Source organism: Balaenoptera ricei, chromosome 1 (genome assembly GCF_028023285.1).
Source record: "Balaenoptera ricei isolate mBalRic1 chromosome 1, mBalRic1.hap2, whole genome shotgun sequence".
NCBI classification, from domain to species: domain Eukaryota; kingdom Metazoa; phylum Chordata; class Mammalia; order Artiodactyla; family Balaenopteridae; genus Balaenoptera; species Balaenoptera ricei.
In genome coordinates, this window is record NC_082639.1 from 169,885,221 (window position 1) to 169,912,208 (window position 26,988).

Genomic DNA, 26,988 nt, shown 5'->3' on the forward strand with positions numbered 1-26,988 from the left:
TACAAGCTTTTATTGTAGATAATGAGGCAGAAGTTTCATCGGGGAACCCTCAACATCAGTATCTTTCAAACTAGTATGTGTAGGTCTTTTATTTTGGGCCAGTTTTTCATGAAATATTCCTGTCTCCTGCCTGGAATGTATGAATCTAGTTGGCCAGCATTTAGGCACTAGACAGGAGAAGGGAGGGTGGGTGGAAGTTGTTTACCATTTACTAGCGTAACTTTCATTTCGTTTCTCTTTTTAGTCCTGCAGTTCACTCTCAGGCTGGTGTTCTCCCACCTGGAGTATCTGTGATTCGTGTTCTCTAGTATACACATCCAGACCTCTGCTGAGTAGGGGCAGGGTAGCCCTCTGCCTGCTTGGGATTGCCAAACAAAATGGGAGGTAGGGGTACCTGCTTTTTAGATAGTTTTTATTTATATACATATATATATTTATTTGTTTGTTTGTTTGTTTTACTTCTTGGCCACGCCCCGAGGCATGTGGGATCTTAGTTCCCCAACCAGGAACGAATCCTAGCCCCCTGCATTAGAAGCGTGGAATCTTAACCACTGGACTGCCAGGGAGGTCCCTAGATAGTTTTTAAACCAAAACCCCTATTTTTATCTAGACTTCAGCTTTTAAAGGACCTGGTACCTTCAATTCCTGAGCCTTTCCAGGGTTCTCTGAATTGGCTTCCTTTTTCCTTTTAGTGGGGTTTCATTGAGGATCAGATGTAATTGTGTGTGTTCAATTCACCATGTTTAACGGGAAGTTGAATTTTATGTTTTCAATCCTTTTAATTATATTCGAATTTTTTAAATATTTAGAAATCATTTGGCTTTTGCATTTACTTCTTCCTTTAGTCCAGGGTCAGTAAACGTTTTCAGTAAAGGGGCAGATAGTAAATATTTTAGGCATTAAGGACCATATATGGTCTGTGTTCATATTCATTGCTTTTTGTCTATTTCTGCTTGTTGTTGTTTAACAATTCTTAAAAAAGATAAAAACCATTCTTAGCTCACAGGCCTTAAAAAACAGCTGTGGGCAGAGTTGGTCTAATTTGCCAATCCCTGCTTTAGTCTGTCTGCTTTAGGTAAAATATATTTTTAACCTGACTTTTGGTCTTCAATTTTATAGAAAATAAACTTTTTAATATAATTGTTACTGGACAGATGCCAACAAGTGATCCCTTTTAGTCCATTTGATTGAAAATGGCTAGCTTTGTACTCACGCTTCTCCAGGTAATAGAGATGGTCATTTTCTGCTTTTCATTGATGTGTTTTCACACACTTGCATCTGAAAAATAGCTCTGCAGCTTCTTTCCAGCATAATTTATATTTGTCTTTTTGGTTACCATAGAAAGCACCTTTCCAAATTGATTGAATTTAATGACTTTGTACTAATTAACTCTGTAAGTGCAGGGACCGAGGATGATGCCGCTCTTCCTTACCAGCAGGACTGAAAGAGCTTTCCTTTAGGAATATGGTCTTGGCTAAAGATCTTTGAGTTTCAGCAAGGCTTTTCTGTCTATTGTAGTTATGGTAGTTATAAATTCTTTCCTGCTAACTACGTTTAATGCCCTTGGAACCAGAAATAATTTTAGGAGAGGGAATTCCCTGGCTGTTGAGTGGTTGGGACTTGGTGCTTTCACTGCCAGGACCTGGGTTCCATCCCTGGTCAGGGAACTAAGATCCCGCAAGTCGTGAAACAAGGCCAAGTTAAAAAACAATAATAATAATAATAAATAAAATATATTTTTTAAAAAAGAAATAGTTTAGGAGAAAATTATTCTCATCTAACGCAGAAAAACTAAATAAAACAAACCTTTGTGGTGCGTGAATTAGAGCCATCTGAAGAGTAGGAGAGAAGTAACTTTTTTGTAATACTCTAATAGTCTGCCTAATGATATTGATTGTGAAGGGTTTTCATCTTCTGTTTTCATTGAAGTTTAGAATGTCAACATGATGTGGACTGTCCTGTACTAAAGGTGGTTGGGATTCTTAGTATATCCTCCTGGGTTTTGTATATTCCTCAGGAGAGAATAATTGATCTGTTAATCTCGTCCCAAAGGCTGAAAGCTAAGTTGCCTTGACCTTTTAAAAATGTTTGTTAAAAAAGAAAAAACATATGTGTATTTGATATAAAAGTACATATACACACCGGAAATCTGAGAAAATAAAAAATGAATAAAGAAAAAATCTGTAATCCAATCTTTCAGAAATAATTATTAGAATTAACATTTTGGTGTGTTTCCTTTTCTTTGGTTTGTGTGTGTGTGTGTTTGTTTTTTTTTTTTTTTTAAGACAGATTTAGTTCCCAGCTAGAATAATGATGAATAATTTGAAGATTCAGTAATACATATTAAAGGAAGGATTATAGAGCAAGTCTTAAAACTAGCAAATGCATACAAGATTCTATGGAAAGGCCAGTAAAATTCACAAGATTGGATGTACTGTTTTGCTCATTTTCACAGAACTTGACCTGTACAGTCAGTTTCTTCTTTAGAGAGATTTGTTGGGCGTGGTTTTGGTGTGGTGAGTGCCTGTTAACAAAGCGTGTGCTTAGTGCTGGCGTTCATGGTGGTGAACAAATTTATGTGAGTGCTTGACTAAAACTTACACTTAAAAACATATTGCCCTTTTGAAAAATTAATTCCGTCAGGCATAAAAAGGGCAGATGTTAAAATGACATCCAAAAATCCTGAAACCCCCCTCCCTCTGTTGATGAGTCACCTTTTAGGGTCAAGGTTAGACTAACACCTTGCTGAATAACGGGTACAGTTTCCTTGTTGACTCACCCTCTCCCATGGTCCCTGATTCTAGTTTGAAATAAAGGAGCAAATTTATCACCTCATAAGAAGTGGACCCTCCCTCCATTAGAATAATTTTATAGTAGTCATATTTTTAAAATATTTTTTTCATACCCACTAGTCCTATCTGTTAGCTTCAGATCATCTCCCTAAAGCAAATAAGAATTCTTGTGTGTGTATGTTTGAAAATTGCTGTATTACATGACTACTCAGAAAAGTGTTTGGTCTTCCAGTGAATAAAGTTTCTATCTGATTTTATCTTTATTGACGTTTATTTGGGTCAAAGCAACCACTTTCATGGAATTTAGACTTTTTTTTTTTAAAGGAAAAAACAAAACAAAATCTCAGGGATCCTGATTGAACAAAACAAGGAAGTTATATTCTACTCTGCACTCTACCCCCACTGTACACTACACCTTTTTTTTTCTTGAGTGACTCACTACACCCTTTTTTTTCTTGAATGACCAGCAGCATATTTTTCTTTTATAAGACTCAAGATAAAATGAATAGTTAGGGTGGTGCCATTTTGGTTTTAAAAAACAAAAACTTTCTAAATAATAATCTTTCAGTTAATAGGCTGAGATCAAGGTTGGAGCTGTTTTTCAGATCATCACTTTTGGGGGAAGTAAGAAGAAAGTTGTTTGTGCTATGTTTCTCTGAGACATAATTAGCATAAGAAAACTTTTGGTGATTAATATGTACAAAATTAAGGTAGATGGTAAAGGTAGCTTATGGGCATCTTTAAAATTGGAGAAAGGCTTTTTGGTAAAAAGTTGCCACTATCGTTTCACACTTTTTAGCACCCTAACATCTTAGAATACAGAGTTCTGGCAAGCTAATTTTATAAAAAAAATCTTAAACTAATTTTTAAAAAGAAAGATCTATATGTGTAATCACCCATTTTTACATGGTTATAAACCTAGTATCTAATTTTTTATTCTACTTATTTAAATTAATACATCATAAATATATTCTCTGAAATGCTATATAGCCCTTATATTGTCATTTTAATAGCTGTATAATCTATTCAGTGGATTACTATAAGCATTGCATTATTGTTGAATAATTAGATTTTTAATTTTAAATGATGCAGCAGTGAACAGGTATAACACCGTGTTTCTTGCTAAGATAATTGTTCAAGGCTGTATTTAGAAAAGATTCATTGGGAAGTGAATGAAATAAAGAGCACCTCTTTTAGGCTTGTTTTTATTTTTTATTTATTTTTTAAAATTAACTTATTTATTTATTTATTTTTGGCTGCATTGGGTCTTTGTTGCCGCACACAGGCTTTCTCTAGTTGTGTCTAGCAGGGGCTACTCTTTGTTGCAGTGCGAGGGCTTCTCATTGCTGTGGCTTCTCTTGTTGCGGAGCACGGGCTCTAGGCACATGAGCTTCAGTAGTTGTGGCTCACGAGCTCTAGAGCACAGGCTTAGTAGTTGTGGCACACGGGCTGAGTTGCTCTGCAGCATGTGGGATTTTCCCGGACCAGGGTTTGAACCCGTGTCCCCTGCATTGGCAGGCAGCTTCTTAACCACTGCGCCACCAGGGAAGTCCCTAGGCTTGTTGGTTTTTACGTGAAAGATGTTGTAAAGATGTATTTTGGTTTTGTAAGCTCTCATCTATTTTGCTTTATTTTGATTATATACTATGTTGGAATTAAACGTAAGTACTGGCCCAACCTAAAAAGTTGGAACAAGTCATTTTATTACCTCTCTGACATAATTTTATTTTTTCCTTAACTCTAAAATAATCGTTCCTTTATCTCAATATAATTTTTAATAATTTGTTTGCAGTATATATACCTGAAATATGCACCTAAACACAATTGTATACTGTATTGCCAAGCTATACATTTTTAATTGAGCTCAGTAGTTTGTAAACTCCAGGAGGGCGATGAATCCTAGTGTCTAGCACAATGATTTGCATACAAGGGCCCAATAAATATTTATTAAGTTGAATGAATGAATGTAAAAAAGGGCTTATAATTTCCATCATTGATTGAAATAGACTTCTAAGAGTTAGATTTTAAAATGAGGATTGCCTTTTAGTTGGTAAATATAGACCTATGGATAATCCTGTTCTAAAAGCTTTAGGGGAAATTCCTACTCTTCGTGAATTGTTTAGTGATACTGTTTGCTCAGTAGCCAAGACAGATGGCAGGTCCACAGGTTTCTGAGTTGTTTTGATTTTTATTACATAAGTAAGGTCAGTGCCACAGTTTTGTCTTTTTTCCAAATATTACATGAGTTTGTTCTTGTTGAAAAAAATGCAGATAGAGGTACATATGTATAATTCTCTTCAGTTCCCACCCACAGTTTTGCCAATCACTTCCCCAGAGGCAGTACCTCTTAACAGTTTAGTTTGTTCTTCCACATATTTTCCTTTGAAAGATTAAAATGTTTCTAGTTTGGGGACTTCCCTGGCGGTCCAGGGGTTAAGACTCCACACTCCCAATGCAGGGGACACGGGTTTGATCCCTGGTCCGGGAGCTGAGATCCCATATGCCACACGGTGTGGCCTAAAGAAAAAAAAAAGAACTATAAAATGTTTCCAGTTTTCAATTTTCTGATCACCACTCCTGATCTTAGCCCCTCCCACTTTCCCATTCTTATCTTTTTAGTGTGACTCCTTCTAGATCTTTTTCTTTGCATTTACATTCATATAAATGTACCTATAGAATATATATGTGGTATGTTGACATGATGTATTTCATCAATTCTAAGACTTACTATTATGTAATTTAAGAAAGAAAAACTGCCAATTATAACTAAAATACAGTAGATTGTAAAAGCTAATCTGATTTTAGAGATGTTAAAAGTGTGGGTGGCAGAAGTACTTAGAATTGAGGATATATATTTTGTGTATGATTGTATGTAGTTTTCTGCAGCTTGCTTTTTTCATTTAACAGTGTTCCCTTTATGTGCTTCATTTATACCACAGGCTGAATATGACACATTATTTAGCTGTTCCCTTACTGATGAACTTTTAAGTTGGTTACAGTAACAAGAAAAGAGTGCTGCAAGAATATCCCTATATCCACCTCCTTCTGTGTATTTGAGAGTGCTTATCAAGGGTAGATGATGAGAATTGGAATTATTGGACCATAGGGCATCTACGTTTATAATTTTGGAATATATTGCCAAATTTCCTTCCAAGATAACTGTAAGTTTATACTTTGAACATTAGTGTATGAGAATGGGTACCTGTTTGTCCTGTTCTTAACAACTCTTGATGTTACTTAACTTTTTTTAACCTATCTGATGGCAGAAAGCGTCTTAGTATCTAATGGTTTCACTTTCCATTTCCTTGACTAGGGAAATTGAGTATCTTGGCATGCTTATTGGCAACTTCTGGTTTTTTCTTCTCCTCTGAGTTTCCTGTTCATATCCTTTAAACCATATTCTTCTCCCATCATCAGTGATTTTCTTTTGGTGACCTCTGTACATGGATAAAATTTGTAGGCAATATATACTACTTTCTACCTCCTTTCTTGTTTGTTTGTTTTGAAATTTGGTAATCTCTTATTATCATTAGAACCAACCAGTAATTAATCCTGCCATTTATCAAAGAAGTAGAACTATTCTGTAAGGACTTCCCATTTACCCAGTTTCATACTACTTTGGAATGTTGTTGGTGGTAGTTAAGTCTCTACAGGTCAAATTGGCTTCTCTCGTAATTGCCCATTGGAAATCTGCCAGAGCCAGCCATAATACGAAGGAAGTAAAGGGATCTAACAGTTATTACCATTAATACTATCCTATTACCTCTGAAGTGTCAGGCGACTTTTCACTTTATTGGTAAACAGACTAAGAGGTTAAATGGTCCTACAGCTAGGAAGTGTCTGAGATGAGATCTAAACCTAGGCTGTCTGATGCCAAAGCCCCTTCTACCACATCATAGTGCCTCAGTGGGATGGATACTTTTTGAATATAGCCTTTCAAAGTATATGTAATTGTCTCTTATGTTAAAAGTGCTTGATATAAAATTATTTTTTAAACTACTTTAAGAAATGATTGCTGAACATTTTTAACATTTGTAAAATATGTCAAGTGGTATACTAGTATGTGTGTCCCTACTGTAGCTTGACAGATTGGTTTTTCTTTAGTAGCGGCTTTTTTTTTTTTTTAATTTAACTGTAGTTGATTTACTCTTTGAAGTAGTTTTAACATAAATATCAGTACTTAAGCTTTATTTAAAAAAAATTAATTCGGCATAAAGTGTTTCTATCTTGACTTTGACTATTAAAATTTAGTACTTGAAATTAAAATCTCCCTATAGTGGTGTTTATATATATCACAGGCAATTTGTGATATACCTTACGGCAGAATTTCAACATATAATGCTGAAAATTAGGTATTTTGCCAGTGCTAATTGTTTTCTTTGTATTTATTTTTCTTAAAGAAAAAGATGGCAAAGCATTTCATCCAACTTATGAAGAAAAACTGAAGCTTGTGGCACTGCCTAAGCAGGTTCTTATGGGTCCATATAATCCAGACACTTGTCCTGAGGTTGGATTCTTTGATGTGTTGGGCAATGACAGGAGGTAACGGTGTTTTATTGTATAATGAATTTAATGAGAGTAATGTTGAAAAGGGTACGAAGTAAATTGATTAAGATGTAAATAGCTGGCTCGTTAGCTTTAGAATAAGAACTAAACAAACATTTTTGCTTGCAGCTTTTGGAGTCTTCAGACGTTTATCTGTTTTTGGCTCGGAGATGTTTATGGCTAAATATTGTGGAAGAAGTTTACTCATCTGTTTATGAACATACGACAAGTACAGCTTCATTTGATTCTTCCTAAATAATATTTAAAAAGCCATTTACAATATAGTAATTGATTCCCTTATTGGGACATACAGAGTTGTGACAAGAAAGAATATATTAAGCATTTTATTCAGTTAAGGCTAAACTATGATATAAGAAAAGTAAAACTTTGATACCTTTTACTGGTATGGAAATTATCAGCAGTACAGTTAAATTGTGGTTTACGACAGTAAGTTTGGTTTGTATGTGGCATATCTAATTTAGTAAATCAGTACATGCTTGTTGAAGTTTTGAACCTTTTGTTTATAGTAGAATCATTCTTCATTTTAGTTATAATTGAGACTTGTTCATATTTAGGTTTAAATGAAATCAAATTCTCATTCTATTAAGAAGGGGAAGTAACTTTTCTTGTTATTCTTTACAGGAGAGAATGGGCAGCCCTGGGAAACATGTCTAAAGAGGATGCCATGGTAGAGTTTGTCAAGCTCCTAAATAGGTGTTGCCATCTCTTTTCAACGTATGTTGCATCCCACAAAATAGAGAAGGAAGAGCAAGAAAAAAAAAGGTGAAGTTTGAGGGCACAGAATACTTTATCCTTGAGCAGCCTACTGCATAGTATACTGATGCTTTTGCTTTATGGAATGTCTGTTTTAAATCAGGTGTCTTACTTCCATTGGATCCCCACTTCTTATGGCAATTGCTCAGACTTTCCGATGTGAGCAGGTGTTTTTATTATGAGTTTTGAGGGAAGAGGGTTTGCTGCTTCCGTCTGGCTGTACCTTTAAAATTAACCACCCATCCATCATGGCAGCATTCCTTTTGTGTCACTACACTAGGTTTCTGAGCAAGCACAGTAAGCTCAGCCACCCCCCTCCTCCTTACCCTCTGGTCTGATACACCCTTTGCTGCTGCCTCCCTTGGGTTTCTAGAATATTCATACTTCATAACATGGTTATCAGCTGTGCTACATGGTAGACCTTATATAGGCATTTCATATTGGCTATGGCTTCCAGATGGCTTATTATTTCCAGAGGTTGCATGGGGAGCTGTTGAATGTGCTGTTTGTATGTTTATGGGATTCTCTGTCATGATTGTGAACTCAGCAGAATTTATAGTTAGCCCTTTATTTATTTGTTTGTTTATTTGGTTGCACCAGGTCTTAGTTGCAGCAGGCAGGCTCCTTAGGTGTGGCATGCAAACTCTTGGTTGCGGCATGCATGTGGGATCTAGTTCCCTGACCAGGGATCAAACCCGGGCCTCCTGCGTTGGGAGCATGGAGTCTCAGCCACTGTGTCACCAGAAAAGTCCCCCAGCACTTTATTTATCTAGAGGTTATATTTTCAAGAACTTTGACAGTCCAAAATGTCTAGGTAATGAAAATAATGCTGTAACACCAATTTTCCCTCAGATTATATTATACTTACTTTAGAAACAGTTGGTTCTCTGGTTTCCCACCCTAACCTGGATTGGAAATAACATTAGAAGAGAAAATAGCCTAACAGTGAGGGAGAAGACAGAAACCATGAAAAATAGATGCAAGAATGATAAAAGTGTGGCAGTCAGGGCTAATGTGAAAGTAAACTCTCTATCACTGTATTATGACGTGTACAATTTTTATGCTTGCAGTTATAACTCCTGAGTTATCAAGAGACAGAGTATTAGGTATAATTTATTTCTCTTTAAGAGAATAGAAAATATCTTAATACATTTCCAGAAGATACTTATCCAAAGGAACATAGTTTTTAGCCAGAGAAAAACTTTTGATTCTTATGAGAATGGAATGAGGTTCCTTTACTGTAATTGATTTATGTGCTGCAGTCCATTGTGTAGTGATATTGGATCATTGAGGTGTAGCTGTGTCTTTGGAAGTAGGATATATTGCTTTTTAAGGTCTTTTTTAAAAAATTTATTTATTTATTTATTTATTTGGCTGCGCCGGGTCTTAGTTGCAGCATGTGAGCTCTTTTAGTTGCGGCATGCAGGATCTAGTTCTCTGACCAGGGATTGAACCCGGGCCCCCTGCATTGGGAGCACAGAGTCTTAACCACTGCACCGCCAGTGAAGTCCCTTAAGTTCTTTTTTACTGATAAATTGAATATTTAAGTTACTACTCAACATGTAAAACTGTATTTTTCCTTTTAAAAATATACCTTTGTCATGAGATGAGGTCCATGTAGAATTCTTTTAAAGCATTTAAGACTAGACTTCCTCTATCCTGAAGCTTAAGCTCTGGTTTATGGAACATCTTGCCCCGTGTACTATCTGTGACACATAAAAAGTAGATCATGTTATATTGCTGTAGTTTGAGACTTGGTCGTGGCTCTGGTGTGTTAATCACGTATAGAAGTTTGGGGAGAAAAGTGGGGTAACCCAGACACTTCTCATGGTGGGGCCATGAAATGGTGTCTTGTCTGAGACCCCTCAGAAGTCTTCTCTTTCATCCCATCTTCAACCTCCCTGCACTCCTCGCAACTCTCAGCCTATACGGCATCCATTCCTAGTGCCACCGAGTCTGCTCTCCCTCGGGAGAGGGGCTGTGGGGGTGAGCAAGAGGTGGCTAAGGGCTGCACCTAGATCCCCAACTGTTCTTTTCTTTTTTTAAATTAAAAGCTTTAATTTTTTTTTTTAAATTTCAGAAATTATACACGAATATAAGCAATATAAATGATTTTCCATTTATGTCAGTATATGAAGCACAAACTGAAAACCTTCCTTCCCACCTTACTTTTAGTCTCACTCTTCTCTCCGTAGATAATAGCGGACAGATTTAAGGTATATCTTTCCAGGCCTTCTTCTATTTATTTACCTGCTTTTTCCATTAAACATATATATTAAATGTCTTTACATATTGGGCCATGTAGTCCTATTCTTTTTTTATGGCTACATGGCATTTCAGGGTGGATTATTCATTTCTCTACACATTTATTGCGTGCTTATTCTTTCCCACACTGTGGTAAGCCCCGAGGATATAGCAGTGTGAGATGGGCAGTCTCTGCCCTTACGGAGCATGTACTTTAGTGAGTAAGGCAGATGTATTGCTAGCTTTATCACACAAATTTAATTTCAACCACAGCAGGTAGTATGAAGGAAAAGCTTGTGGTGCTGTGAGCATATCTTAGAAGGGAGGTTTCAGGGTATCATAATGTTTTAAGTGGTACCTTACTGATGGACTCCTTTTTCTGTTGCTGTGCAGCAGTCATTGTTTTTGCTGTGATCTGTATATTTTGAGATTGACTCCATATGATAAATTTCTCCTCATGAAGTATGTGTATTTCAAATTGTGATAAAATTATCACATGATTCTCTAAAAAGCTTGTGTCAGTCTTCACTGGGAAATAGTCTTAAATTATTTTTAAACGGGATTCTTTGTTTAGGGTTCATTCTCTCTGTCCTTTACCTTGTAGGAAGGAGGAGGAAGAGCGAAGGCGGCGTGAAGAGGAAGAAAGAGAACGTCTGCAAAAGGAGGAAGAGAAACGTAGGCAAGAAGAGGAAGAAAGGCTTAGACGGGAGGAAGAAGAGAGGAGGCGAATAGAAGAAGAGAGGCTTCGGCTGGAGCAGCAAAAGTACGCATGTTGTGTGGCTTGTGTTTAACAATGAGTGATGGATTGCCACACTGTTGTGCTTGACCGTTTACCATTGTGTGCCTTGGACTAATTCTCTGATTTGTTTGACTGGGAAGTAGACCAGCATTAGCTACTTGCCATTTGTACCAATGAGGTGTTACCAAGGAAGGCCTCATCTTAAGCATCATTTGGTTGTGAATGAAGAATGTATTAGAAGGATTTGGGATTTGCTCCCAGAACCCAGGCACTAGAATAGGAGCTGAGGTTGCTTGCTCTCTGTCTTTGGGTCCACACAATCTCTTGTCTTTGCTTCTCTCAGCTGTGTCTCTGTTTCATTCTTCCTGTTCTCTGCAAATTGTCACTCTGCTTTGGCATATGCAAGGCTATCCTAGCCAAGATTTATGTGGTCTTTGTTTTCATGCATCTGACAGAGACTGGCTGGCATATGAGAGACCCAGTTACAGATTCCAAGGCCAAAGGATCTAGTTGGTTCAGCCTGTGTCGGGTGTCTGTTCCTAGTCTCCTAGTACAGAAGTGGGGAGCTGAAGCCATTTCTTATTCAGTGAGGGCTGTGAGAGCAGCTGTCTCAGAAGGGACTGCAGAGGGAGCCGTGGGAATAGGAGGAAGGGATTAATGCCCATAAAACACTGTGGGAGGAAGGCCTAGGGTTCTAGAGGTGGCGTGGCATATAGATTAAACCAGAGGACATGCGGGTCCATTGTTTTCTCCCCATTATTTCTGAGTGGTTCCTCAGAAAAGCTTCACACTGCCCCAGGGCCTCAGTCTACCTTGGAGAGAGACTATGACTCCTACTCTTTTTGAGGGGAGAGGGGTGCCCTAGACGGACCCAGTGTCATGTTCTATTCAGGAGTTTGTGAGATTCTGCTTTGTTATTATCTGTTAACAGATGGCTTTGAGGTGTTTATGTTTGGTCACATGACTTAGTTAAGCATGTGGTTCCTCTGGAAAAAAAAAAAAAGAAGAGTAATAGTTTACAGAAATCAGTATCTCTAAACCAAGTGTGCCCAGATATTGTCTTCAGTATTCCTCTTTAAGGCAGGCTTTACATTAAATGCCAAGGGCACTCAGATTTTCACTCGCTTTCGTTATACTTACCAGAGCCATCTGTAACATCTTTTAGCTATTCTGCCTTTTCATGTATTTAGGTAGAGAAACCATGGCCAACAGTTAAATATCTCATCTCTGCCATAGATGACAACCCATCCTCTTACAACATCATGTGTAAAGAGTATAGGCTGGAGCCAGACTGCCTAGACTTGAATCCTGGCTCTGGCATCTACTAGCAGTGTAATCTCGGGCAAGTTACTGAACTCCTCCATTTCCCGCTTTGTGAAACCCTACCTCAGAGGGTGGTTGTGAGAACTAAGTGGGTTAGTGCATGGAAGTGCTCTGAACACTGCATGGCACATAGTAAGGGCACAATAAATGTTAGCAGTTACGATGGTGATGATGATGATGGTGATGATGATATGCTTATTATTCTCCCTCTTCATCCCAAATCTTCCTTGAAAAACCTATGTGAAAAATTAGGGGCCGAGTTTAGTTTCTTAATCTTTCTCTGGACCTAGGACACACGTTGATTGGTATACATTACTCCCTTAGGCATTTTTAAGAGTTATGCATTATAAAAATCAATAACAAGGACATTCTATTTTGTCATGCACAGTCAATCTCCTGTAGTCAGACTAGTGTATATTTTTTAATGTTTTTAGGCAGCAGATAATGGCAGCTTTAAACTCGCAGACTGCCGTGCAGTTCCAGCAGTATGCCGCCCAGCAGTACCCAGGGAACTACGAACAGCAGCAGCTTCTCATCCGCCAGTTGCAGGAGCAGCACTACCAGCAGTATATGCAGCAGCTGTACCAAGTCCAGCTTGCACAGCAGCAGGTACGACAGCTGACCCCGAGCGCAGCCTCACACAGGGTTTCACTTTCACTGGAACGCAAGGTCTTTTCTAACAGTTGCTGATGGATTTTGCTTTAGTTAGCCTCTCAGGTATAATGTAACTTTTAGATGACCTTTATTAAGGGAGATTTTAACATTGCACTGGCAATTATGAAAGGAAGCATATGATATCGAAGCAACAAATGATGTGGCCACTATTATATTGTCATAAATGTATTTGGGATTTGTATGGACCTAGTGTTATTCCAGTGAGTTTGACGTAGATTCTAATAGTGGTCCTGGAACCACGAGGACTTGGGTGATTCGTGCCCCCACAGGCTTTGCTTCCACATAGGAATATGTGGTTGAGGGGAAGGACATGCGACTGGAGGTCACACACCACTTGGATTCTGTCCTGGCTTCGCCATTATCTTGTTTGATCTCAGGCAAGTTACCTATTGCTCTGATTTTTCCACCTTTTCTCCCAGTCAGTAAGAATGGGCTATAAAATCCTGGTACTTGTCTTGTTAACCTCACAGGACTATCAGAGGAATGAAATGAGAAAATAGTTACTCTGTGAAAGTATTTGGTACATAGGGAAGATAACTGATTTTACATTCATTTTTTTACATCTTGCAGAGGCATAAAATGCCTCCTTAAAGTTAACCTAGCTAAGTTTACGTATTTAATTAATTTTCACTTATAAAGCAGTTACTACCTGTCCAAATACCTGAGTGAAGTAAAGTGTTGCAGGGAATTGCCTGGCGGTCCAGTGGTTTGGACTTGGCACTTTCACTGCCAGGGGCCCAGGTTCGATCTCTGGTCAGGGAACAAAGATCCCGCAAGGGGCTTCCCTGGTGGTGCAGTGGTTGAGAATCTGCCTGCTAATGCAGGGGACACGGGTTCGAGCCCTGGTCTGGGAAGATCCCACATGCCACGGAGCAACTAGGCCTGTGAGCCACAACTACTGAGCCTGCGCATCTGGAGCCTGTGCTCTGCAACAAGACAGGCCACGATAGTGAGAGGCCCGCGCACCGCGATGAAGAGTGGCCCCCGCTTGCCACAACTAGAGAAAGCCCTCGCACAGAAACGAAGACCCAACACAGCCAAAAATAAAATAAATTAATTAATTAAAAAAAAAAAAAAAAAAAAGATCCCTCAAGCCACACGGCGTGGCCAAAATAATAATAATAAAAAAAAACAAAACCAAAAAACACAAACTATGTTTCTCTGTAACTTTAATAAAATGTTTTAAAAAAAAAAAAAAAGGAAGAGAAGTGTTGCATTATAGTCGCTCCACATTTCTTGTTAGGTGAAGTAATCTTTGTTGTTTTGCCAAGCTCTTTAAATTCCTTGAAAATTAATATCCTCACCTAAAATACATTTTCCCCTGAGTCTTTAGCATTTAGTGAGCAGCTAAAAGGCGCTGCAGGTTTTGTATAATCCATGAGAAGAGGAAAAGGATGTCAAACTAGAGTTACAAGATAGTAAGTGGTATTTTGGAGGGATTTCTTTTCTGTCCTCTAAAGCCTGTTTCTGCTTTAGCATATCACTCCCTGTTTCCTGCTTCTTTGATGGGCACTGAGATAATTTTTTAATAGGCTAGCTCATACACACTGTCCTGCTTATAGGTTGCTATCACTTAGTCATAACAAAGTCAGTCATATAGGGGAAAACCAAAAATCTTTGAAACAGAATTGGAAAGCCATAGTTTAGATTGCAGTGAACAAACTCAAGTTTATCAAATTGATTGGTTGTCTCTGGAAAGAGAGAAGGAGAGGGACTGGGGAAGGAGCAAAGGGAACTTCAGTCCCATAAAGTATTAATTTTTATATAAATACTGAGCAAAATAACAAAATGGGAACACTTGTTAATTTGGGGGTGTGGTTACATGGGTGTTTGTTACATTGTTCCTGTGCCTTTCTGTTCTTTTAAAAACTTCCTGGAGTATAGCAGAGAGATTATGTAAATACATAATTACAATCTATTACATGTAATAGATGTATATTCATAGGCAGTGGGATCCCAGGGTAGGGAGTTGTTCATTCTGCTAGAGAGTTTCAAGAAAGGCTTGAAATGGAGAGGGACCATTTGAGCTGACCAATTGATCATCAACAGAAATGCTTTTTTTGCTTTCCTGTCATGCAGTGAATGTTCTGAGTGTGCTGACTTGTTTTGGTTGTATGCCCTTCTTCTGGAAGCTGGTACTCTTTTAGAAAACTGATGTGGAAATTACTGAGAATCTAGGCCTTGGAAGAAGGTATTTTAAACTCTTAAGTGTTTTGCCAACCTGCACTAGCAGCAGAGAGAGGCGTTGCTGTTTAAGTAACTGGTTTGTAGATGAGATGTTAAATGAAGTGTATATGCAGATATGCCAAAATATATCATTATCCCTAAACCATGAAATTATATTATAAAGGCTTTTTTTCCTATGTTTTCTTTCTTTTTTTTTTTTAACTGTTGTAAATGTATGCTTACTTATTATAACTTAGTGTTTTAGTTTAAAAAGTTACTGAAATGCCCCAACACTCAACAGTAGATTGGATAAATAAATTTTGTATTCTCACAGTGGCATATCCTGTCGCAATGCGAACAAACAAAATAGTTATAATTACTTGTGACTTAATAGATGAACCTCACAAACAAATGTTGAGTAAAAGAAGCCAGACACAAAAAAGAGCATATATTATACAATTTCATGTATGTGAAGTTCAAAAACAGGCAAAGCCAAATCTGTAATATTACAAGTTAGAATAGTTGTTACCCTTGGGGGACTTTCTGGAAAGGGGTACCAGGAAGGGTTCTGACATGCAGATAATATCTTTTTTTTTTTTTTAATTTTATTTATTTTTTTGGCTGAGTTTGGTCTTTGTTGCTGCGCGCGGGCTTTCTCTAGTTGCGGCGAGCGGGGGCTACTCTTCTTTGTGGTGCACGGGCTTCTCACTGCAGTGGCTTCTCTTGTTGCGGAGCATGGGCTCTAGGTGCGCAGGCTTCAGTAGCTGCGGCAGGCAGGCTCAGTAGTTGTGGTTCGCGGGCTTAGTTGCTCCGCGGCATGTGGGATCTTCCTGGACCAGGGATCGAACCCATGTCCCCTGCATGGGCAGGCGGATTCTTAACCACTGCGCCACCAGGGAAGTCCCACAGGTAATGTCTTGATCTGGGCGTTGGTTACATGTGTATGTTTGGCTAATGAAAATTGATCAAGCTGTACATTTATGATTTGTATACTTTTCTATATGTACATTATAATTCACAGTTCCCCCAGAAGTTACTCAAGTAATATTTAGGCATTTCTTGTAGTATTAATATTTATTCATCTTGATAGGAGAGGAATGTCCTAAAGTAGTTGTCCTTTAGATTTAAGATGTTTTTATTCTCCATTTTGACTCAGAGGGCATTTTGATTTCATGTTTATGAATATACATATTTTAATCATAATTATGTAAACAGTGATGAATTTTCATTAAGAAAGTATTTTGACCTCAAACTCCATTTTATAAGCTTATTTAATTTTTAGGTCAATATTTTTTACATGATTAACACTTTTTAGTTTAATTGTGATAAGAATTTTTCTGTATATAGTTTAGAGTGAAGATTTAATTTATTGATTATTTTTGTCAATATTTGATTTGTTGGTTACTTTGGGGGCCCTTATCAGGTTTCACCAGTTATAGCTTCTGCCTTTATGAATTTTCTTCTGTGACCATTTATTTCTACCAAGTTTAATTTTTCTGATTCAAATTTTATGTATCTGAATTTTATCAAGATTTTCTTTTATCAATTTTAAGAACAGATGTTACTGTGTTCAGTTTTTACCTATAATAATTTTATTTTGGGTTGATTATTTCTACCTACTTTAATTTTTCCTGGTTAGTTTTTCTAATGATCCTCAGGTCACAAAAATGTGATCCTCAGTTACAGTTTTTTTGTCCACGTTAATATTTTGACATTTTTAGCTGTCAGTTTGATATTGTGATACTAATATTCATTATAGATAGGATAAAAACTGATAAAGTTTATTAGTAATTTCTTGGAGCTACTTGATGGGGCAAAAACATAGGGTCAGAATGCATTTCAGGGCAAATGTCTGGTTTATTAGCCTTCCTGGTCAGTGTATCTTCAATTTTTCCTGACTTACAGGCAGCATTACAGAAACAACAGGAAGTAGCAGTAGCTGGGGCTTCTTTGCCTACATCATCAAAAGTGAATACAACTACGCCAAGTGATATGATGTCAGTGAATGGACAGGCCAAAACCCACACTGACAACTCTGAAAAAGAGCTTGAACCAGAAGCCGCAGAAGAAGCCCTGGAGAATGGACCAAAAGGTACGGTTTGGCATATGTGCTCTTCCATCCACATGCTATAATTCAGACTTCATGAAAAGCAAAAGTCAGGAAGTCAGGTTAATTAGCTTTTGAGAGCAATTACATATTTGTGAGAGTTGAATGCTTTTTCACTCTTTAGTCTGAATCTGGTGCTTCTGGTGACTCTTTGAATAGTTTAGAAGAGCAAATCAGATGTCCTTTGGACACTTTGGGTTGTCTTGTTTTAGATATTGGTTATCTATTGCTATGTGACACACTGTACCTGAATTTAGCAGCTTAAAATAATAAACATTTATTATCTCTCACAGTTTCTGTGGGTCAGGAATTTGAGAGCTGCTTAGCTGAGTGGTGGTGGCTCTGGTCTCTCATGAGGTTGTAGTCAAGGTGTCGGCTGGGACTGCAGTCATGTGAAGGCTTGACTGGGACTAGAGGCTCTGCTTCCACAGTGGTTCCCTCCCATGACTGGCAAGTTCGTGCTGGCCGTTGGCAGGAGGGCCTCAATTCCTTGCCCCATGAAGCCTCTCCAAAGGGCTGCTTGAGTGATCTCAACACAGTGGCTGGCTTCCCCCAGAGCACGTGATGCAAAGGAAAACAAGGCAAAAGCGTCAGTGTCTTTTATGCCCTAGCTTTGGAAGTAATACATCTGCACTTCTGCCATATTCTGTTGGTCCTGATGCATTTTGGGTGGTAACCTTACAAGTACATGAATACCCACAGGTGCGGATCACTGGGGACCATCTTGTAGATTGGCTACCATATATTTACAATATATTTGTGAGACAAAAGTACTGTGTTACCAATAAGAATTTAGATTTTCAAAGGTCTGCTTACCTTTTCATGGGCAGCTCATTCATTCATTCAACAATTGGTTGAAGATTTTCTGAGTGTTGGGCTACAATGGTGAAGCAAAATAACACACATAGAATGTAAATTGTGGCTATGGTAAGTACTGTGCTGGAGAGAAAGATCTATTATGATGTGGGAGCACATAATATGGGGGATATGACCGAGTTAGAGAGGTCACCAGAGGTTTTCCTGGGGGAAGGGACACTTGAGCTGAGAGATCTGAAGCAAGAGCAAGCAAGAGTTCACTAAGTAAAAAGTAAAAGAGAAGTAAGAAGGAGTAAAAAGGAAGAAGAGAACATTTCAGTGATGGTGATCAGAGATGGTGGTGTGGTTCATAAGAAAGTTGATTTCAGAGTTCTTCCTTGTTCTTTTTAGAACAAGTAACAGAAAATAGTTTCAGAAAAGACCTTGAAATACCTTGGTTCACACAGCCCCCCCTTATTTTTCCTATTAAGAGTTTATCAGTATTTTCAAATGAATCTTTTGTCAAAGGCTCTGTGAATAACTCTGGAAAACCTGTTGAGTACACATAGATACTGCTCAGTAACAAGACTTTACCCATTTTTACTCAGTCGCTAGCGGTTCCATTCCTATCCAAGTTTTTCTCTTTCTTTGAGTTCTTTTAGAATAGCCCCTCCCCTAGAACTTTGGTTTACTCTGAGGTCAAGACTTTTTTCTGATAGAGAGACTGAAGTCAAAGCCCAGCTTTCTTTGTTTACATCCAAAAATGAATTTATTTCAAGTCCAAATCTCTCTACTTTGTTAGAATGTTTCCCTGTCTCCAGCTAGGAAGTTTCCAAGGTCATTCTTCAATGCCCATATGCAATTAGAGTGTTGGAAAAAATCCTGCTTAAGACTGTGGATTGCATTTGTTACTTAAAGTGGTATGATGACCTCTGAATACCTGTGGTGTTGTTAAATGTAGTAATTTGGGGGGTGACTTCCATGGGGAGGCTTTTAAAGTCCTCGATCTAAGGTAGACCACATTGCACTTGGTGCCTTCATGTGGCTGAGCAGGTCGTCCTGTGCAAATGTTGCTGCCTACAGGTGAAGGCTCATCCTCTTTAGCCTTTGTAATTCCTGTTGCCTTTAGAGTCTCTTCCAGTAATAGCAGCTCCATCCATGTGGACACGACCCCAGATCAAAGACTTTAAAGAGAAGATTCGGCAGGATGCGGATTCCGTGATTACAGTGGGCCGAGGAGAAGTAGTCACCGTTCGAGTACCCACCCATGAAGAAGGATCATATCTCTTTTGGGAATTTGCTACAGACAATTATGACATTGGGTTTGGGGTGTATTTTGAATGGACAGACTCTCCAAACACTGCTGTCAGCGTGCATGTCAGTGAGTCCAGCGATGACGACGAGGAGGAAGAAGGTAGAGCCGTTGGTCCATATTCAGTAGCTGGGTTGTGTGTTGGCAGACGTGGTAGCAGTTCAGATGTCAGCCAGCCATATGCTTCCTAATTAACACTTTCTGGATGGGAATCAGTCACTTCATTAGTGGGACCTTGGGCTGAAAAGATTGCGAGAGAAGCTAGCCTCTTAAAGGACTGGGGCCTGAACGTGAATTTTTTTTAATACCAGGAATGTCTGTTTGACAGTTTAGTTTACCGCTTTCTAAATGCTGTTTTACTTCCAGCCTTGTGTGTTGAAAAGCCAAATGTGCAAGGCCATTTTGAAAAATTTTAAAAGAGCAAGCAAGAAATTCTGCCAACTCTGGAATTTATTTAAATTTATATTTCTGATATCAGCTTTTTACGTTGTTATTCTAAGATTTATTTTCTCTAACTAGACAAAATAGAGTGTTTCCAATGACCGTCTAAACTATCTTGGTCTAGGAAGTAGGTTGTGAAATGTATTGCTTACTAATTGAGAAGATGGTCTCTTCAGTTTTGTTACTATCCAGAAAAGTTAGAATGCAGGGCTTTTGTACACACCTAGTAAGCACTTAAGTATCTGTTGACTTGACTGAGAGTAATATGGAAAGAGTGCCCTGACTGGGAGAATGGAAAAGCACCTTCAGTTCTTGGCCCTAACTAACCTTTCAGGTGACTTGTAAACAAACTGCTTATTCTTGAAGAGTGTTGGTAATCACAGAGACTCCATTGGGATACGTTTAAAGAGGTAGTTGTTGAAGGTGCATGGAGGGGGGCTAAAAGTTCAATCAGCTTTTGATATACAAGTTCAGTTATATCACCAAGACAGTCTAGGCCCTTTAGGGTCGTGTATGGCAACACACACACATGGGCCAGTGTCATTTAGGAGCTACTTTATCTTACATGGTGTTTTGTTTTCAGCTATCTTTATTTCTGAGTACCACCAGCAAGGTAAAGCATTGCCCATAAATACTACTAACAGAACCAGAAAGAAAAAAAATGTAAGAATGGGGGGAAAAAAAGAAGAGGTGAGAGAGAGACCTGAGATTGCAGGGCAGGTGCGACTACCATTGTCTTAAGTGCCCCTCAGCAACATCAGGACCAGTAACTAAGCCATTTACTAGCCTTTCTGATGCACACGGGGACTCATTAAAATCAGATGGTTTGCAAATGTTTGGGAAGGGAAGTTTGGGTTTTTTTTCTTTTTTAATTTAATATTATTTATTTTTTATACAGCAGGTTCTTATTATCTGTTTTATACATATTAGTATACATGTCAAGGGAAGGGAAGTTTTTGTTGCATGTGCAAATTACTGCACTTTGTGAATAATAAGAGAGAATTCTCTGTTAAGAAATGGGTTGAGGTAAAATATTTCTCCTGGCTTGTAAGCTAGGTAGCTTTTAAAGGAGATTACTTCCTAGTCTGAGCCCTCAGCTGATTATCATTTTGGGGTTATTGCTGTTGGGAAGAGCACTGGTATAAAATGGCTGGGGTCCAGTGCCTGACTAGAGGTAAGACATCCTTGACCTTTGTTCTAATGTATGATAGCCCTCAAATGGAAAATGGCATTACCTATCCTTGTGCTGTTCCTAATCATAAAATGATTTGCAACTAAAACTAACCCATTAAAACCTCTACATTAACAGTAACGACAGTGAGAGGAGTTCCCTGGTGGCCTAGTGGTTAGGATTCCGGGCTTTCACTGCCGTGGCCCGGGTTCAGTCCCTGGTCAGGGAACTGAGATCCTGCAAGCTGTGTGGTGTGGCCAAAAAAAACAAAAAAACCCTGCAACACTGAGGATTTATTGCTCCCCAGAATTGTTTCCTAAGAGTGAGCCTGTCTCCTTTTTGAAGATTTATCTCACAAATGGCTTTTAGTCATATGCCTCCTTATGGAGGCTATTGTGCCACCATGTCTTATCCACATTGTGTATTTTATTTTATGGGGGGTCCTTTTAGCTTGGTGTAAGATGGAAGAGGAGTCCAGTTTTTTTGTTTGTTGCTTTAGTTTTTCTCCATTAGGTCTTGAAAGATTGAAAGATGGAGGAGTTTGTTTTCTCTGAAGAAAACATAATGGTAATCCATCCTCCTGCTGTAATTCTCCACTTGATTGTTTCCAGGTCTCAGGTCTTTGCTTAGATTGATGAAAGATGCATTGTTCATCTATCCCAGTAACCTTTAGTTTTATAGATTTTGAACAAAATTTGGATCTTGAATTAGTGGGGCCTGATAATCTGTTTCATGGATATTCTTATGGGCAATAGTCTATAATTTGAATGGGTTGTGTTTCTCATTTGCAAATGGAGGACATTTAATTTTCAAGTAGTATTGCTGTGATAAAGCAAATCTGATTTGGGCCCGTTTATAAGAGTGTCATCTACTTTTTTTAAATAAACTTTTCATTTTAGAATAGATTCAGATTTACAGAAGTATTGGAAAGATAATACAAAGAGTTCCTATATACCCGACAACCCAGTTTCCTCTGTTATTAACATCTTACATTGTACTGTGGTATGTTCATCATAGCTCATGGACCAATATTGATATATTATTAACTAAAGTCCATATTTATTCAGATTTCCTTAATTTTCCCTAATGTTCCAGGATCCCATCCAGGATGCCACATTACAGTTATCACGTCTCCTTAAGCTCCTCTAGACTGTAAGAGTTTCCTAGACCTTCCTGGTTTAAATTCCTAATAGTGGCCCATTGACAGTCGTCACATAATTGACTCATGTCTCTCTAATTCATTCTGCCATGTTGTAAACCTGAAAGGCTTTTAAAATCTATGCTGAGTAGTCCCTTGATTTATTTTCCTTGAGGCTGTTTATATTTAATATGTTAAACTGAGACTTTTAAACTGGTTCATAGTTCTCATTCCTATAGGTTTCTACAGGTTTTTTTTTTTTCCTAACCTCATATCATTACAGTTCAGAAAACTATTAACTGGGGCAAACCTAGAATCAGAGCTTATTTTTTGCCACTGAGATCATCCCTGGGTTTCACAGGCCTAGTAGTGAAAATAATTGAATTTTCAGAGTGTCTGTGAATGTCTACCTCTCTAGTGTGGCTTTCTCATTTTACTCTTTATATTTCAGATAAATAGAAAATAATAGTCCTCATAAGCTCCCTTCCCACCTTCCTAAAACAAAAGAGGACTTTCATATTGTTGAGAAGAGGAGGATCAGAGTAACATTTTCCCTGGTCTCACTCAGATCAGTGAGATTCCACCTGTTAGGAGGAATTAGGAATTGAGCGGATGTGGAAGGGAAAAAGTGGGGCTCAGAAATAGGAGCAATGGTCTGAGTACAGAGAGGGAGAGAGGATGCTGACTGCTGCCACCACCAGATGTTTGCCACTGGGCTCCCAGGGCCCAGACAGTGGTACGTAGCAGCTGCTCAGGTATAGAAGAAATTAACACATGTTTGCCTGCACATAAGTTGTAGAATGGATTGAGAGAATTCCTAATGAGCAATTTCTCAAAGAAAATGAGCAATTTCTCAAAGAAAGGATGGAGTTTAAGATGCCTGAGGCAAATGTGGTTTTCCTGGATCTGTTCACACTGACATGTCTCCATTCTTTCTCACAGAAAACATCAGTTCTGAAGAGAAAGCCAAAAAGAATGCCAACAAGCCTCTACTGGACGAGATTGTGCCTGTGTACCGGCGGGACTGTCATGAAGAGGTGTATGCCGGCAGCCACCAGTATCCAGGGAGAGGAGTCTACCTCCTCAAGTTTGACAACTCCTACTCTTTGTGGAGGTCAAAATCGGTCTACTACAGAGTCTATTACACGAGATAAAGATGTTACAGAGGCTGGAGTCTAGGGTTGGGCAGAAGATGGCATTTAATTTGGAAATATCTTTTGACTTTGGTGGAGCACTGCAGTCTGTGTTTACCCTATTGATTTCGGTCTGATGGTTTGTGACTCTTCTTGGGAATCAGGATTTCCTTGAAACTCTTGAGCATTAGTACTTTGGGGTTAAAGGGACTCCTCAGACTCATCCAGCCCTTTGGTGCTGACCAGCAGAGTCACAAGTGGATGCTGATGTTACATGAGCTACATGTTAAATTTTTAAAGTCTCCGAAATAAAACAGCTCCACATTGACCCCACCTGGCTGATGGTTAGTGCATTGCTGCCTGCTCTGTCTGTGTTTTATGAGAGCACATAGTTCCTTTACAGTGCCCTCTGAGTTGAAATCCTGTGTTAATAGTCTACATGAGGTACATCTGACCTTGATCGAAGGTCACCATTTTTAAAACTTAAAAACTTAAGACCTCACGGATTATAATAGAAAAAGAAATTGCCTCAATTTGATCTTGTTCTGAATGACCCAGATTGTTTTTGCTTTGGGTGCAGCTGTTTAGTTTGGAGTTATATTACAGATAATTATTTTCTGAATAACCTTAATATAGAAAGTTCAAACCTGATAATTGAAGTATCAAGATACATAGAACACTTCAAACATCCATCTTAGCACGCCTCCACAAACTCTTGGCCCTTTTCTCTTCATCTGGTATTCATAACTACCAGTAGCAATGCAAAATTGATTCATTTTTGCCTTGATTTGGCTTTATAGAGCATCTCAAATTGAAACTGTTTTCTACACAAGCATATAGTTAGGGATTTTGTAAACTTAAAATGACACCTACTGAATTAAAATATATAAAATCATTTAAATATAATTCAGTGTATGGGGAATAACATTGCACTAATATGGAAATCACTGCCAGAGATAGTCCATTTTCTTTTGATTTGATACTACTTAGGCATACACCCTACATGATTCCAGTGGGGAATTACGAGAAAGAGTTGGAAATGCGTATGCCTGTACTTAAATTTTTTTATAGCTTTAATCTGTATTATGTCTTCATTGATGGAAAGAGGTACATCTTTGTTTTCCTTACTGAAAACAAATATGGATTAATTGCCTCAAATTTGTATAAGTGATTGACTCGTCTGGAGATTCTTGTTTTCAGAAGGGAGGGTGGTATAGATAGAAAGATCACAAAGATGGCAATATACACATAATACTGTTATTATATGTTGTTACTGAAATACTTAGATTTTTACAATTTCAAATCACAAATCACTTCTTGTAGGAGGGTTTCCATTGATTAGCTGCAGCGTATACAATTCACTACATATGAGGCTGTTTGTTTTTCGTGTGCTGCATTTCTTTCTGTTTTTCAATACCTGGTTTTGTACATATCTAACTCTGTTGTCTTTTGGTTGTTCAGAAACTGGATTATTTTCTCCTAAGCGATGCTTAATGTGTGTTTTTTAATTTTGATTTCAGTAGTCCCAGCTTATGGATGTCCGTACTGTTACACCAGAAGGTTTGTCAAGCTGTCCATCAGCTCTCATGTGTACATGGTGTAGAAACCTTGGGGTTAGGCACTTCCTGGCTTTTTTTTTTAATGAGAAAACACTGTATTTAAAATGTAAAATAAACTTTTAAAAAGCAGGCACTAATATATATTTCTTCCAGCCTTTGATTACAGATTTCTCCTTGCACATGTTAAGATGAATTATCCTCTAAAAATATTGTTCTTGGGAGCAGTGTATGTTACTTGACATAGCGGCAATTCCTGTCACATGTTCATGTCAGAACATTTTTGGTTTTAAACTTTTTTATTGCCTTTGGCTGTTGATTAGTATATTACAAGTGCGATTTCAAAAAGATCTTGAAAATAATATATTTAATCAATTAAAATGTTTATCTGTATCTTGTTGATGTTTCATTAATATAGTTACTCTTTGAAGCATTAGTTCTATATTTCATCATTTGGGTAGGACAAGAAATGTTTTAAATGATCTTTTCTGTTTTAGAAAGTTGAACAACAACAAACTATTTCTGGCTAATTATTTAGTTTCTGCTGTGAATTACCCTAGTTTGTTAAAATAGGTTAACAGTTTTTCAGACTTCTTGATGGAAGGGAAAGCGCTGACTTTTCTTATTGACAGTGACGTTATAAAAGTATTTACCCTTCCAAACTATTTGTATACCTTGTTCCTTGAAGACGGAATATGCTGCTTTAAAATATCTCCTGAGGTGTGGCGCCTGGGAAACAGCAATGAGAGGCATGCCCCAGTCAGTGTGATGTGGAGTGCCACAAACTATTCTAAAAATGATCCCCCCGCAAATAAATAAATAAATAAATAAAAATGACCCCACTGAAATGCACGGTCACTTGGACATTAATTTTTTTTTTCCCCTTTGGAAATTTGGAGAGGCTAGATGAGGTTACCGTCTTTTTTTTTTTTTTTTTCCTTTCTGTGTAGTTTGTTGCTACCGTGAAGGCAGATCATGGAACAGTTAAGGAGAGTTGTTGATGTGTGAGCACGTCTTAGAAACCATGCTACCGAGTTTTGACCATCTGTTTTATGGAAGAGACTAAACAATTAGTTCAAAATAGCAAATGATCGCTAATAGTTCCTTGGGACTTAGAGTGCAGTAGTCTATAGCCAAAGCCATCTTTGTTTGTGTCCCCAGCTTCTTCACAGTTCAGCAACCTAAAAATGTATGCATGTATTCTTGGGGTAGCACAAATCCTAATTTCATTTCCATTCACTAACTTTTCAAAATGTGTATGAATCAATATTGGACTTTTATCTCCATACATTTGCCTAGGGTTCCTCAACTTTCTTATTGAAAGTTTTTTAAGACCAAGTCGATTATTGTCCTTTCAACACCCTTATTTTGAGTTTATTACATTTTTTCAGTTGCTTATTATATTGCTTGATTTGTTTTGTACTTAGAGATGTAAGCACTAGCTCTATTTTTATTAGTTGACATGTCACTTGTAAGTTGCAAATTGATTAGGGTACTTAATTTAGTACAGAAAACTAAGTGGCTGACTTTTTCAGAACTGACATTGGCATTTGGGCTCAGGCAGTCCAAGCATGGGGTAAACGTATAAACTGAGCAGTTAACTCATCTGTGTTGAAAGCTTGTGTGTGGTTGCTTAGTTCAACCCTACGGTGAACTGGTGATTTGCAAGTCTGTTTCTGGTGATTTGCAAGTCTGTTTCTGAAAAGAGCAAGTACAAATTTGATTACAAATGCCGATTTTTTTTAACCTTTCTTTATGGCATATCTGTACAATTATAAGAATTTTTACCCTTTTCTAAGATCATTAATTTAAATATATATATTTTCTAAGATCATTAATTTAAATATATGTTTGAAGATAACATAACTTTGGGGGGGGCCTGGCAAAATGCAGAAATATAAACATGTTTTTCAAAAGGTCTACATTTTGCAACTTAAAATTTCAGGTTGCATTTTGGAGAACATTTCCTGTTAGTAGGTATGGGTCTACTGTGTTCTTTCAATCTGCTCTATGTTCTTCTGTGGAGTGGCTCTTTGGCCGTTTTTTGTTAGTGAACATTTTTGGTTACTTCTGATTT

At 37.9% G+C, this 26,988-nt stretch overlaps 1 protein-coding gene and 1 pseudogene across 1 annotated transcript in view; both read left to right on the forward strand.

Annotated features, from left to right (window-relative positions):
* The window catches only part of ACBD3 (acyl-CoA binding domain containing 3), a 34,086-nt gene extending 9,043 nt beyond the window's left edge, over nucleotides 1-25,043 (forward strand). Inside the window, exons 2-8 of the mRNA XM_059941511.1 lie at nucleotides 7,193-7,334; nucleotides 7,980-8,120; nucleotides 10,960-11,118; nucleotides 12,852-13,026; nucleotides 17,164-17,350; nucleotides 19,290-19,574; nucleotides 23,165-25,043. Of these exons, the coding sequence (XP_059797494.1) occupies nucleotides 7,193-7,334; nucleotides 7,980-8,120; nucleotides 10,960-11,118; nucleotides 12,852-13,026; nucleotides 17,164-17,350; nucleotides 19,290-19,574; nucleotides 23,165-23,376 (1,301 nt within the window). The 3' untranslated portion in view covers nucleotides 23,377-25,043. The remainder of the gene's footprint in view (nucleotides 1-7,192; nucleotides 7,335-7,979; nucleotides 8,121-10,959; nucleotides 11,119-12,851; nucleotides 13,027-17,163; nucleotides 17,351-19,289; nucleotides 19,575-23,164) is intronic.
* Nucleotides 23,379-25,043, forward strand: LOC132372870 (uncharacterized; annotated as a pseudogene).
* Nucleotides 25,044-26,988: the final 1,945 nt, after the last annotated feature.